Source organism: Staurois parvus, unplaced genomic scaffold, assembly GCF_062004578.1.
Source record: "Staurois parvus isolate SC_StPar_1 unplaced genomic scaffold, SC_StPar_1.0 ptg000053l, whole genome shotgun sequence".
In the NCBI taxonomy this organism is placed as follows: Eukaryota; Metazoa; Chordata; class Amphibia; order Anura; family Ranidae; genus Staurois; species Staurois parvus.
The window spans coordinates 2,052,375-2,065,833 of NW_028317849.1; the positions used below are offsets into that span (position 1 = coordinate 2,052,375).

The following is a 13,459-nucleotide window of genomic DNA, read 5'->3' on the forward strand; positions in this document are numbered from 1 at the left end:
AGTATCGTCTAGTTGTTTCCGGCGTTATGGTCAAGAGGGTACTATGTTCCACGTTTGGTGGAAATGTCCGATAGTGAGTAGGTTCTGGATCCGCATCTTTAATTTTATCTATTCAGTAACAGGAATTAATATTCATAGATCACCGGAAGTAGCCTTGTTTCATTTATACCCGCTGGCGTTCCCAAAAAATCGACTAAATTAATTTTATACCTCTTACTGGCGGCTTGCATTACCATAGCTAGAAGTTGGAAAAAATCACTGATCCTGCTAGATGGGGTTAAACAAAAACTTAATTGGATAATGGTAAATGATAAACTTACAAGTATTGTCAATAATGATGTGTCGAGATTTGAGGAGACGTGGGAGCCTTGAATCAGTTATATTTCTGTATTTTGAGAGTTCTACAGCTGACCCCCTCTTTTTTTCTCCTTTCCCCCTTTGGAGTCCCCCCCCCCTTTTTTTTTTTTTTATTTTCTCTTCTTCTCTCTCCTTTGATTTTCTTCCGTTTAATTGCCTTGGATACGTTTGGTTTATTTCTACGGTTAAGCCTATGTTTATTGCTTGCTGTTACTGGGTGGAGGTGGCGCTCTCGTGTACATTGCCATTGACTGCTACTAATTTTTTTTTTCATGTGTTCATTTGTTCTATATTTGTGGTCACACGTTTTGTTTCACCATGTAGGGGGGATTTGTTGCCATCTCTTTTTATGCCACTGTATGCCTATCTTTCAATAAAAAAATTGAAATATAAATCCACCCCCACATGAACCAATTATAATCCTGGATACATTCAGGTTTTTGGATGGGACCGCGTCTTCCGTGAATTTCCACCAAGGTGTCATTGTGCATGGTGCACAGGACGGAAACATTTCTCTTATCGTTCCACTTCATGGTCAACACTTCCTCGTTTCTCAGACTTGCAGATTCCCCCCTTTGTAGTCTTGTGGTTACAAAACTTTGCGGGAAGCCCTTTCTATTTCAGGTGGTACCACCGGCTAAGGTTTTCACACAGTGCAGATGCCGGAAAAGAGGAGACTGGTATAATAGTCATCAAGATAGATATGATAACATTTTTGAAACAGTGGGAACGCCAGGTCCCAAACAATTTTTCCACTTATGCCAATGTAGGTTGGGCACTCAGGGGGCTGGAGCTGGAAGTCTTTGCCTTCGTACACATGGAATGCATTCACATATCTTGTAGCTTTTTCGCAGAGCTTGTTTAGCTTCACTCCATACCTGGCCCTTTTACTGGGAATGTATTGCTTGAATCCCAGCCGGCCAGTGAAGTGGACAAGGGATTCATCCACACAAATTTTTTGCTCAGGGACATAAAGTTCTGCAAATCTCTTAGCAAAAGAATTTATTAGGGGGTGGATTTTGTATAACTTATAGTTGGGATGATTTCTGGGAGGGCACTGTGATTTGTCATTGAAATGCAGGAATCACATGATCAGATCATAGCGTGACCTAGACATTACAGCAGAATAGATGGGCATATGATGGATGGGGTTGGTGGACCAGTAGGCATGCAATTTGTTTTTTTTTTTTTTTTGTAAGCCCCATGTTAAACGTCAGGCCCAAAAACAATTTTAACTCCTCCACTGTGAGACAGCTTCATAGAAAAGGAGGAGAATAGGATGTACTGGGATAGTTATCAATATATTGCTGAGCAAAAAGGTTTGTCTGGTCCACAATGTATTAAAGTAAATCAGCAGGGAAAAACAAATAAAAAAAAATAAATTTCAGAAAAATTTTCAGTATTGATTTGCACACCTGGCTGTGCAGTGAAAGGGGTGATTGAAGCTGATCCATAGCTGGAAGGCAGCCATAAAGGGTTTGCCAGGGCATCAAGAAGATATGTTTGGGCCCTAATTCTTGGGTTCTGGTGGGATGCTCCAGTACTGGGCCTTTTTCATCCTGGGGTCTAACGCCATTGGTGTCTGATGATTGACCTTTGGGGTTTATGGCACTGCTTGTGCTTGCCTGCTCTTCACAGCGCCGTATCCTTTTAGGAGGGACTGCTTCCTCCTCCGATTCGGTCACTGAGCCACTCATTTCTACTGGTTCATATTCCGAATCGGAATTGAGGCTCTGGTGATTGTGGCTGTATGAGGGGTAAATTGCTGATGGATGGCTGTGATGGGTACACTGCTGATGGGTGGCAGTTGTGTTGATTCTGTGACAAGAACACTAATTAGACTGCACTGATGGCTGTAGTGACAGGTACACCGATGGTCTGCACTGATGAATGCACTGACAGACTGATGGATGTACTGATGGGCTGCACTGACAGGTACACTGTTGGATGCACTGTTGGGCTGCACTGACAGGTACACTGACAAGTATACTGATGGGCTGCACTGACAGGTCCACTGATGGGCTGCACTGACAGATCCACTGATGGGCTGTGCACTGATGGGTTGCACTGACAAATCCGCTGATGAGGATGCACTGACAGATGCACTGATGGCAGCACTGACAGATCCACTGATGGCACTGTCAGACAGACACAAGGCAAACAAGGCATTTGCTTAAGGTGGCATTTTTTAGGAAGCAGTGACATTTTTCAGGGGGGCAGTGCTGCCCCCCAGAAGAAGGAATAGAAGAAGGGACACACACAGCATGAGGGCCAGGTGGGATCCGAGAGAGGCTGCAGGGTGTTTGATGGTGTATGAAGAGCCTGACTCTTGTTCCCGGGGATTGTCTGGAGCTGTGATGGTGAGTGTCTTCTCTCTCTCACAGGGGTGGGTGGGGTGTCCAGTGTATGAGGGGCGGTGGTAGTGGAAGGCTCTCTTGGGTGGGGGGCTGGGGTCTTGTTGGTCAATGTCAGGCTCTCTTCGTGGGTGAGGAGGGTGTTGGTTGGTGTCAAGGTCTCTCCATGAAGGGGGGGAGGAGCTGATTTTTGTGTTGCCTAGGGCAGCACAAAACCTAAATACACAACTGCTGACAGATCCACTGACAGATCCACTGATTGGCTGATCTGACAGATCCACTGATGGGCTGATCTGACAGATCCACTGGTGGCACTGACAGGGACTCACTGTTCCTAGGTTCTCCTCCTCACACAAGATCGGTGTGTGAGGAGGAGAAGATAGGAACAGTGAGTGACCGCTGGGTGTTTATATTTATGATCGGCTGTGACATGTCACAGCTGATCACATGGTAAAAAGCCAATTTCATTGGCTCTTTACCTTCAGCGGGGAAACTCTGTGAACGAGGGACACAGCCTGATAGTAACGGCCGCGCTGAGCGCCGCAATACACAGGACTTCATATGACACCCAGTCACAGGGAGAAAAGAACCGCTTGGCCATCAATCCGCTATAGACCGGGCAGAATCATGTTAAAGCTTGTAGGAGGAGTTTTCATTCTGCTCTAGGAGGATGCAGAACTCCTGACCTCTGTCTAGACAGTGACGATTGGCCCTGTGCTAATCACATGCACTCTCCCAAGAACAAAAAAACCTCTCTAGGAATACATACCAAACTGAGCATGTGCAGAGTGACTCCACACGATATGTCTTATCAGGAGATAAGAGGGGGACACTGGAAGAAGGGGAGGATCAGAGAAGTCAGGATCATACAGCCTTTTTACACAATGCAGAGGATTAACCCCTTAGGTTCCTAAGTGAGTATAACAAGCATGCTTTACTGCATATACTGACTGATTTTACTGTTGTGGGTTTAGTAACACTTTAAAAAGAAAAGTTAAAGTAAAGAGTGAACACATTATTTTACAAATTGTCTTTTGTCAGATAATTGTCAAATTTTGTTTACATGTAGTCAGCATAGAAGAACACTAAGCAAATCCTCATCAGTAAAGCCTGTTTGACTTTGAAAATGCTAAATATTCTTCCTCTACCTCCCTCTTATATAGAATAATTGTATTATTATATTCTGCCTTTTTTCCAGTAGGGAGGGTGGCAGCTAGGAGCTCATAACCTGTTTTGCTGGCTCGAGATAAAGTGGAAGACATAGCACAGGTGCGGCTGAGACCTGTCAGCTTGAAAAACTTGTTTCTCTAACTAGTCTCCACTTGGCTCTGGCTGCCATCCCTTATACATTTGCTTGAAGTATCTCTCAAGAGACCTTGAGAGATGGGATTTGATGTTCAGTAGTAACCAGTTTATTTGTCAAGTACATTTTAAAGAATTTAGCTAGCTTTACATGGATCACTACGCTTCCTTATGGGACCTTGCTGGGAAAGAAGAAAAACCTTAACTGTGGATTATTAAGTAATTATTGCTACTGTTGTGTTTTCCTAAAGGAAAAATTTGTAAGGGCCACCTAAAAAGGAATTTTGGGAAGGTCTAAATGATTGGTTCAGGAAGTATAGCTAGAAAAATCTTGGTTTCTATCATTCATAAACCAGGAAAGAGGGCTCCTCTCAGTTTACTCAACACAGCAGACGTATTTTGGAGGCTTCAGTCTCTCCTCTGAGGCTTTACCGAATAGAGGATGAAACTGGCACTCAGGTGAAACTGGAGGATTGGGGTCTGCCAGTGTGGACACCTGGTGCTAACTTGTGAAATGCCGTGGTGGTGTTTGTGGTGCTTTTGCCCTCCCTGTCTGTCTGAAGATGACAAAGCAGCACTGGCCATTAACAGAGAGATTAACAGGATGCTTAAATTTCACAAGAGCAGGGATCGGAGAGAGTTAAAACTTCTGCTTCTAGGTAAGTGTCACTGATAATTATTATCCTTTAGTACAGATGATACGAAACTCGGCATACATGTCTTAGACCATGATGGGGTTATTCTGTTAATGTACTGGTTGTCTTAGGTAAATTGATGTTGTCCTGGTAATCAATTACATAAAGACCTTTGATGAAGATAAGTGTTTAAAACCGTATTTACCAAAAATTTTGCAAAAATTGGGAACTACAAATCACCATGCTAAAAGCATCACCAAGGAGTTGATTTACTGAGGAAGAAGCTGTTTGCTTAGCATGCTAAGCTCAGTTATCTGAAGCTGTGTTTACTTCTGTCAGCCAATCATGACCTAGCAGAAAATGTTTTTTTAATTTCCCTTGCACGTGGTTGGGTATTGAATGTGAATATAGGGTCACCTTATTTACTAACATTCACTTTACAAATAAAAATTCACTTTTCTACGCAAACAGCTACTCCTTTGGCAAATTAGCTCCAGTGAAATGATTTATGAATACTAGCGCAAAAAGATTTTTGTTTTTGCATTCATTGGTCAGCTACATCGAATTTCTATTTACAAGTAGCAATATATTGGTGTCTATAAAAGGGTGCGAAGAGTTTTTACATCCTCTTTTGGTATCATTTATCTTGGTGCTTTTTCCTGAACTCAACCTTAAGGCTAGGTTCACATATGTGAGGGTGATGCCACTGTGGATCCACACAAAAATCCGTGCAGCCGCACCACCTGCACAGAGGAATGCGGACCCGCGGGCAGGCGCCAATAATTCTAATGGCATGCTGCCGGCACTGGAAATCACAACTGTACTGTGAACCGAGGTTCCCGTACGGGTTGCGTTTTCAGAAGAAGTGCAGGGTCCCGAAGCGTGTCCCAGGTCACGGGAATCCATTCAAATGAATGGGCTCTTGTGCCCATGCAAAATGCGGACCGCAGGAACGCGGATATGTGAACCAGGGGTCAATGTTTCCATAACATTTAAAAAAAACAGAATTCAATATGGAGGTGGTATTCTGCACTGATGATAACATTGACAAAATAGCAGATAATACTTACTTGCCCGCCAATGATCCAGCATCTTCTCCCTGGCTTCTTCTGGGTGCCAGGTCTTTGCTGTCTTGATTGGTTGGTGCAGGATGATGTTACTCTTGTGCGTAGTCATCCAGGCATACAGGTACCATGCTAAGAATGTGCCCTGAGCTGTACATGAATACATTTTAAAGAAGATTGTAAACTGGCAGGTAAGTTCTTTTTTTGTTTGTTTTTTATATTTTAGAAGTGACAAATCATGTCTCCTGTACGATAAACATTCTGCCTGTTGCAATTTGTTTTTTTCATAGGTGTAGTTCCACTTTAACTACTTGACCTTGAACTCTGGTCATTTTAAAATGTCCTGGACTTCAAGTGGTTAAGGGCCAGTTCACACCACAAAAACACACTCTAGATGCATTCTGAATATGTTTTTGCTTACAGTTCACACCACACGCAGTTCCGGTGCAGTTTTGATGCAGTTTTCCACGTTCCAGTATGGTTCTGTGTAGAAAAAATGCAGCATGTTCTATTTTTTCTTTCTGCATTGGAAACTGACTGGAACTGACTGCACTAATGTGAACTAGGGCCATTGGAATACATGGATAACGCTGTGCATGCATTTTGATGCAGAAAAAAATCGCTTCTAGTGTGAACTAGCCCTAAGGCTCCAGATGCATTCCCTCCAGATACATTCCGGATACATTTTTGCTTACAGTTCATACCACATGCAGTTTTGATGCAGTTTGCCATGTTCTAGTATGGTTCTATGCAGAAAAAATGCTGCATGCTCTACCTTTTTTTTCTGTACTTGGAACTGACTGCTCTAGTACAGACCAGTGCCATTGGAATATATGAAAAACACTGGGCATGCATTTTTGATGCAGAAAAAAAGTGCACTGAACTGCATCTAGTGTGAACTAGCCCTCAAGCAAGGTCATGGTTGTAGCTACAGTTGTAGCTTTTAGCTTTGAATTATTTTCTTCACTTGGTGATTGGCAGAAAGGCTGTGACAGCGTGAGGAAAGTGCAGCCGATAACCGACAATTGCATTTTCCGGTGATCAGTGTGTCGTTGAACACGGCTGATCACGTGGTAAAAGGCCGCTGTGATTGGGGACACTTCTAACCGTAGGACACATTGTTCATGGAGATTGTTGGGTGCACGTCCCCAGGGGCACGCAGCAGAGCGCGTTCTGGGAGGACATCATATGACGCCTTCCCAGAACTGACTGGCTGCAGTGAAGCCGTCATTCGGCTATCTGCGGTCGGCAAGTGGTTAACGGGTTTGTGATGCTGGGAGGCGGGGCGAGGTTTAGGGTCATGTGACTGCCATGATTGGCTGTCACAGCGGTCACATGACCAGAATTGTACCAATCACAAGTAGCGGTCAGGAGCTTTCCATGAGGCACCAGTAAATGTGCCAGGAGCGCACAGGACTTTTGGTAAGCAAATATGCAGCTAATTGGCATCAAGGCCCAGCCACCAGGAGGCTGCATATTTGTCAGTGCCAACAGGTTAAGCAGAATTGCTCCAGAGGGAGCTAGGAGCTCCTTGAACTGTCGCTTACTGACCTACTATTTGATGGTGCCTGCATGGTGCTAAGGTTCTAAGGTCATGGTTACATCCGAATGGGAATATCTGATTGCCTCTCGGGGGGGGGATCTGGAAGGGATTTTTTCCCCTGCAGGAGCAAATTGGATCATGCTTTGCTGGTTTTTTTGCCTTCCTCTGGATCAACTGTGGGTATAGGATTATAACTTTTTTTTTTATGGTTGAACTGGATTGTCTTTTTTCAGCCAGACTAACTATGTAACTATGTTCTAAGGCCAATGCTAGGTGGCAGAGTCAGCAGCATGACCAGAGTTTAGTGTCACCTTAAAATGGATCTTGGTTTGCTGAGTTAACAGCTGAAAATATTCACAAATTATACTTTCCGCAGATATCTATAGACTTGAGATGAATATATGATAGGTAGGATTTCTGTTTCCCCTAGCCAGAATTCCATCCTTTGGTCTGAATGGTTGTATGAATCTGGAATTTATCAGCTAGGTTATGTTTTTTTGTGTTAAATAGACTTTTGTTATCCTGTGATCAGTATCTTTAACTTACTTTAGTGCCAAAGCATTGAAATAATATCCTCCTTTGTATCCACTGTATGTAAACTTGGAAGCATCTCACAACAAGGCAAAGACAGTGAAGGATGAATCAATGTGACACGTAAGACATAGTCAGATGGGAAGGTATCCACACAAAGAAAAGAGAAAGCATAGGTGTGTAAGAAAACACCCTAAATGATATACAAATTGGCACTACTGAAAAAAAATGAGCATGTGCAATGGTAATTTTTTTGCAGATAACTATTAGTTCATGTACATAAGATTTTTTGTAGGCGTATTATGTCTAGTGCAATGTCCGGGTGCTTTCTGACAGCTAGATATCAGTTATAGTTTGTTTTAAAGCTTTTTTACTTCTTGTTAGGAATATAAAAATGTTTGTTTTAAATGTTCATAGCCTGGGCACAGGTGCATCTCAAAGCGAACCTTTACCCCCCTTTCATTATGCACATCAGTATGTATTTCTGCAGGCTGATGTGAAATTCCCTAATGCACTTTTGTTTAACCACTTGCCTACTGGGCACTTATACCCCCTTCCTGCCCAGGCCAATTTTCAGCTTTCAGTGCTGTCACACTTTGAATGACAATTGCGCGGTCATGCAACTCTGTACGCATATAAAATTTTTATCATTTTTTTGAGACAGAGCTTTCTTTTGGTGGTATTTATTCACCTCTGGGTTTTTTATTTTTTGATAAACAAACCAAAAAAACCTGAAAATTTTGAAAAAAAAAAGAGTTTTGTTAGTTTTTGTTTTAAAATTTTGTAAATAAGTGATTTTTCTCCTTCACTGATATGCGCTAATGAGGCTGCAGTGCTGGGCACTGATAGGTGACACTGTTGGGCACTGATGAGGAGGCACTGGTAGGTGGCACTGATGGGCATTGACAGGCATCACTGATGGGCACTGAAAGGCAGCACTCATATATGGCACTGATAGGTGGCACTGACTGGCACTGATAGCCGGCACTGACTGGCACTGTTAGGTGGCACTGACTGGGCCTATTAGGTGGCACTGATAGGCAGCACTGATGGCACTGATAGCTGGCACTGATGCGCAGTGATAGGCAGCACTGACTGGCACTAATAGGCAGCACTGACTGGCACTGATTGGCAGCACTAATAGGTGGCACTGACTGGCATTGATAGTTGGCACTGACTGGCACTGATAGGAGGCATTGAAAGGCAGCTCAGATGAGCACTGATATATGGCATTGATGTGCACTGGTAGGCACTGATATGTGGCATTGATGTGGCACTGATGGGGACTGGCAGATGGCACCGATGAGCACTGACAGCTGGCATTGATGGACACTAACAGGTGGCACTGTTGGGTCTACACTGATCATCAGGGCACACTGATCATCAGTGCCCCGATGATCAGTGTACATGTCCCCTCCAATTACCGGCTCTCTTCTCCTCTCGAGCTGTCAGCGTGACAGCTTGTGAGGAGAGAAATTCCGATAACCAGCAGTTCCCTATTTACATGAGATCAGCTGTGATTGGACACAGCTGATCACATGACTGAGCCGAAATCTTCAGCTCTTTCCGTTGATCGGTGATTCGCTGTGCCCAAGGGACACAGCGCACTGCCGATCGCTACGCACTCCCGGAGCCGCGCATCCGCGGTTAGAATGGGAAGACATCATATGACGTCCTTCCAGAACGAGAGAACCACCTTGTGCCCGTCATTTCCTTATGTGGCGGGCGGGAGGTGGTTAAACAAAAAAAAAAAGTTTTTGCTGTATTTACCTTTTTTTTTGTTTTCTACTTTCGGGTTTCCCAGAAGGAAGTGGTGACATAGCTCTGGACACCCAGATGCCCCCTAGGAAGGCAACGTCACCATTACTTTCAGTGAAATCTTGTGTCTAAACTGTGAAATCTTGCATTATTGTCATAATACGCATACGTGAGATGAAGGGTATGACATCATGAGTCTCATTTTACAAATGCGCTATACAAAATTATATTAATATGCTGGCAAAAAAACCCTTCTCCCTGGGATATCACAAGATCTTGGTGGAAGGTTTTTTTTCTATTACAACAGATGCATGTACTGTAGTATCATATGGCACATATGTGAAATGAGACACTTCATCTTGCAGATGCACAGTATGAACTACATTTTTGAATGGCGGCGCAGGGATGAGGAACAGGGTAAGTTCTCATGTACACTTGACGTTTTTACAGCTGCTGTTTTTGGCGTTTTTTTTCTACAGCTAGTAAACCCCCCAGCATGTTATCCTATGTGTCCATGCACACACAGACTGTAATCAACATTTTTTGGCTGGGATGTTTTTAGGCTGGAAAAAAAACACAAGACTAGAGAGTTGCTAGAGGAGTTTTTTAGCTGCAAAAATGCTTTAACGCTGAAAATTGTGGCAAAACACAGTAAAATGCAGCAAACCGGCATTTAGGGACTTTTTTTTGACCCCAAAAAATAAAAAAAGCTAAAAAAATGCAGCTAAATGCGGCAAAACTCTGCTAAATGCTAATGTAAAAACAAAAAAGCTTAAAAACTCAAGTTTTTAGAGTGACTTTGCACACCTAACGTTACCAGCATTATCAAAACGTCTAGTGTGCATGGAGCCTGAGAATGAAGAAAAAGTCACAAGGACATGGGTATACTTGTTTATCCCCCCCTACAAATGATTGCCAGGTGTATATGTATAGAGTGAGGGAAAGGTAAATGTCCTCTATACATTCTAACAGATTTATAGGATTTTTCTGCTCAATTATCGTCTAAGGAATGTTATGCAAAACAATTCATTGTTTGTGACATTCCTAACAGGTTTTTGTAGTATAGTTTCAAACTAGTTTTCCTCTTCTTTGAAACATAGGTTCAAGGACAGTCCAATGACAATACTCGTGCGGCCTCCCTGTACACCTGGATAGGAGGGGTGGTGGAATGTAGAGGAACCGATCCCTCCATGCAGCCGCAAAATGCCTGCTTCTCCTCTTCTCCCTCCTGCAGACAGAGGAGGACATCCGTTGCTCTACATGTCACCCCCACTGCCTCCCTATCCCTGGGCCCCTGTGTGCTCTCCTGGCCCCTCCCCCCTCGCCCCCCCTGGAAGCGCCGCCAGGTTTCCCCCTCCCACCTGCTAGCTACTTGGGGGGTTACTGTTAGGATGGAGACCGGAGAAGGGGCCAGTAAATGTTTCATTAACCAGCCTCTTCCTTGTTTTAATGAAGAGAATCAGTGATCCGTACCATTTTTATATATTTATTAATTCATAGCTGAGGCATAGTAAATTGTGTTTACTGTGCTTCAATTTATGAATGAATGGGAAGCTCTGTACAGAGCTATTCTGGTTCATTCATTCTGTGCTGCTGAGGCTGCTGAGCTTGAGATTGAGGTGTCCTCACTCTCCTTTTTCTGTCTCAAAGATGTAAACATCAGAGGTGTGTTTAGACCCGTGATAATTCACCAAAGCCCCCCAATGGGGGTCCTATAAAAAAAAATGAATATAAATAAATAAATACAATAAAATGGTAAAATAATAATAGTAAAAGCAATAACAAAAATATAAAACTACTGACACCAGTGGCAGAACTACCAGGGTCGCAAAGGTCGCACTTGCGACTGGGCCCTGGCGTTCCATTATCGTAGGTGGAGCCCAAGATGGCAGGAAAGGTGCCTGCTGCAGGACTGTAATAATGTGCCCCATGAAGGGAGTAAAGGGCCCAAGAATCAGTAGGAAGGGCCCTGGCCGGGGGCTCTTCATGATTTCTTGCACCGGGGCCCTAAAGGTTCTAGTTATGCTTCTGGTGGAAAGTACTGGGAAATTAAAGTAGTTTGCCTATAAAAGCCATATGTGCATGAACTTTTAAATGGCATAAATCTAATACCAATACTGTTCTATAACTAATGTTATTGGTCTGTCCTTGAACTTTCACATATGTTTCAGAGAAGAGGAACACTAGTTTGAAACCATGCTACAAATACCAGGTAGAAATGTCAGGAACAATGCATTGTTTTGCGTAACATTGCTTAGATGACAATTACACCATGCTGTTTAGATGCTTTAAAATTTAAGAAGTGGGCAGAAAAATGTTATACCCCGTTTGGACTTAAAGTTCACCTGTGCCCAGGCTATGTACACTAAAACATTTACATACTGTATTCTTAACTAGTAGTAAAGCCCCATTCACATGCCAATGGGGTCATTTGTGATTTGCTGCAGGAGACCCAGCGGGGATTCCCTGCAATTGGCTGTGACCATGAAGCCCAACTGAAAGCAATAGGAGGCTGACAGCACCCGCAGGTATTCACAGCTAATCCATATAATCACGCACGCATGGATTACTTGTGGGTGATTGGTCCTGGAATATTTAATAGACCCAATGGGAGCAAATAAGAGAATTACATTGTTAGGGTTTTCATACACTTTATTAACCTCTTACTGCCAGCTCCCATCAGCTTAATAACGGAGACATTTCCATGTGATGGGCTGTAACACTGATCATGGACTTGTACTACTGGCTCCTGATGGTAAACAGTAACCAAGAGCCGTCGCTGACAGCATGGACACAGTGCTGTAGGATCTAAGAACAATACAGAAGCACCAACTGTATGCATGTATCTGGAGGTACAGCATTAAAATCCACCACTGTGCTGATACATACTGTATATGCCTATGGCTGGCGACAACAGGTCAACAAATCAGCTTTTGATTGCCCTAAGTATTCATAAATTCGATAGGACAGAGTGAATCCATTGTAAATATAGTATCTGCAATATCTCTGAAGGTAGATGTGACTGGTTTAACTGAAGAGGCTACAAATACTGTAGCTGCTGACTTTTACTAAAAAGACACTTGCATGTCCAGGGATCCAATGTTGTCCTCACCTGGTCTTTCCTGGTCTTCAGGTCCCTGCCACCATGTTGACTGTTGGAAGCCAACTGTGACTCCGTAAGGATTCACAGCTGGCTCCCCACTGCTGTGCCCTTGGATTGGTCCCACAGGCTGCTTGGACCTGTGATGTATCCCTGGAGTTTGCGGGCAGGGGTGTAAGAACTTCCACTGGAGTTGCCTAGGCAATGCCTAGGCAGGAGATGTTACCTGACCAAACCAGGTAGCTGCCTAGGAGGAGGATCAGTGGAACTTCCCTATAGGTAAGTCAAAACTTTTTATTTCATTTTAGATAAAGCGAAAGGTATAACCCATCAGTTTTTTTGTTTTGTTTTATTTAGTTTTTTTGTGATTTGTGTTCCATTTGGGAAAAGAGGAAGCAAAAAGAGGAAGTGAGAGGAAATTTCTCCAAAGTAAGGGAATCCCTGTTTGTCACCAGAGTCATCAGAACTAGTGTCCTCATTGGAAAATTTGCCCTCTATTCCAATTCTGGGACCTTCACCTTCAACGATAATGGTAAACATGACAAACAGAGAGGATGAATCCCCCTAACAGGCCAATAAAAACCTAGCATGGGTTTCTAATCCCTCTCCACTATATCCCAAAAAAAAACGTTTTGCATTTGGTTTTAATTTATCAGCATGTGTTTGTAAACCCCTGGGTACCATTTATGTTCTTTGCAGAACAGTAACGTTTTTCTGACTAAAAGTGTCTTGTAATCCTGTAAGTGGTGGCAGTCCATGTATGTTAATTTGGAAAGGGGGTAATATTTTTGCCTCATTGGACAGTGTTCTGGTAA

General features: G+C 43.3%; 1 protein-coding gene across 1 annotated transcript in view; it reads left to right on the forward strand.

Annotated features, from left to right (window-relative positions):
• The first annotated feature begins 4,047 nt into the window (after positions 1-4,047).
• LOC149470067 (guanine nucleotide-binding protein subunit alpha-15-like) overlaps positions 4,048-13,459 on the forward strand; it is a 114,364-nt gene continuing 104,952 nt past the window's right edge. The window contains exon 1 of the mRNA XM_089667132.1: positions 4,048-4,672. Coding sequence (XP_089523258.1) covers positions 4,528-4,672 — 145 coding nt within the window. The 5' untranslated portion in view covers positions 4,048-4,527. The remainder of the gene's footprint in view (positions 4,673-13,459) is intronic.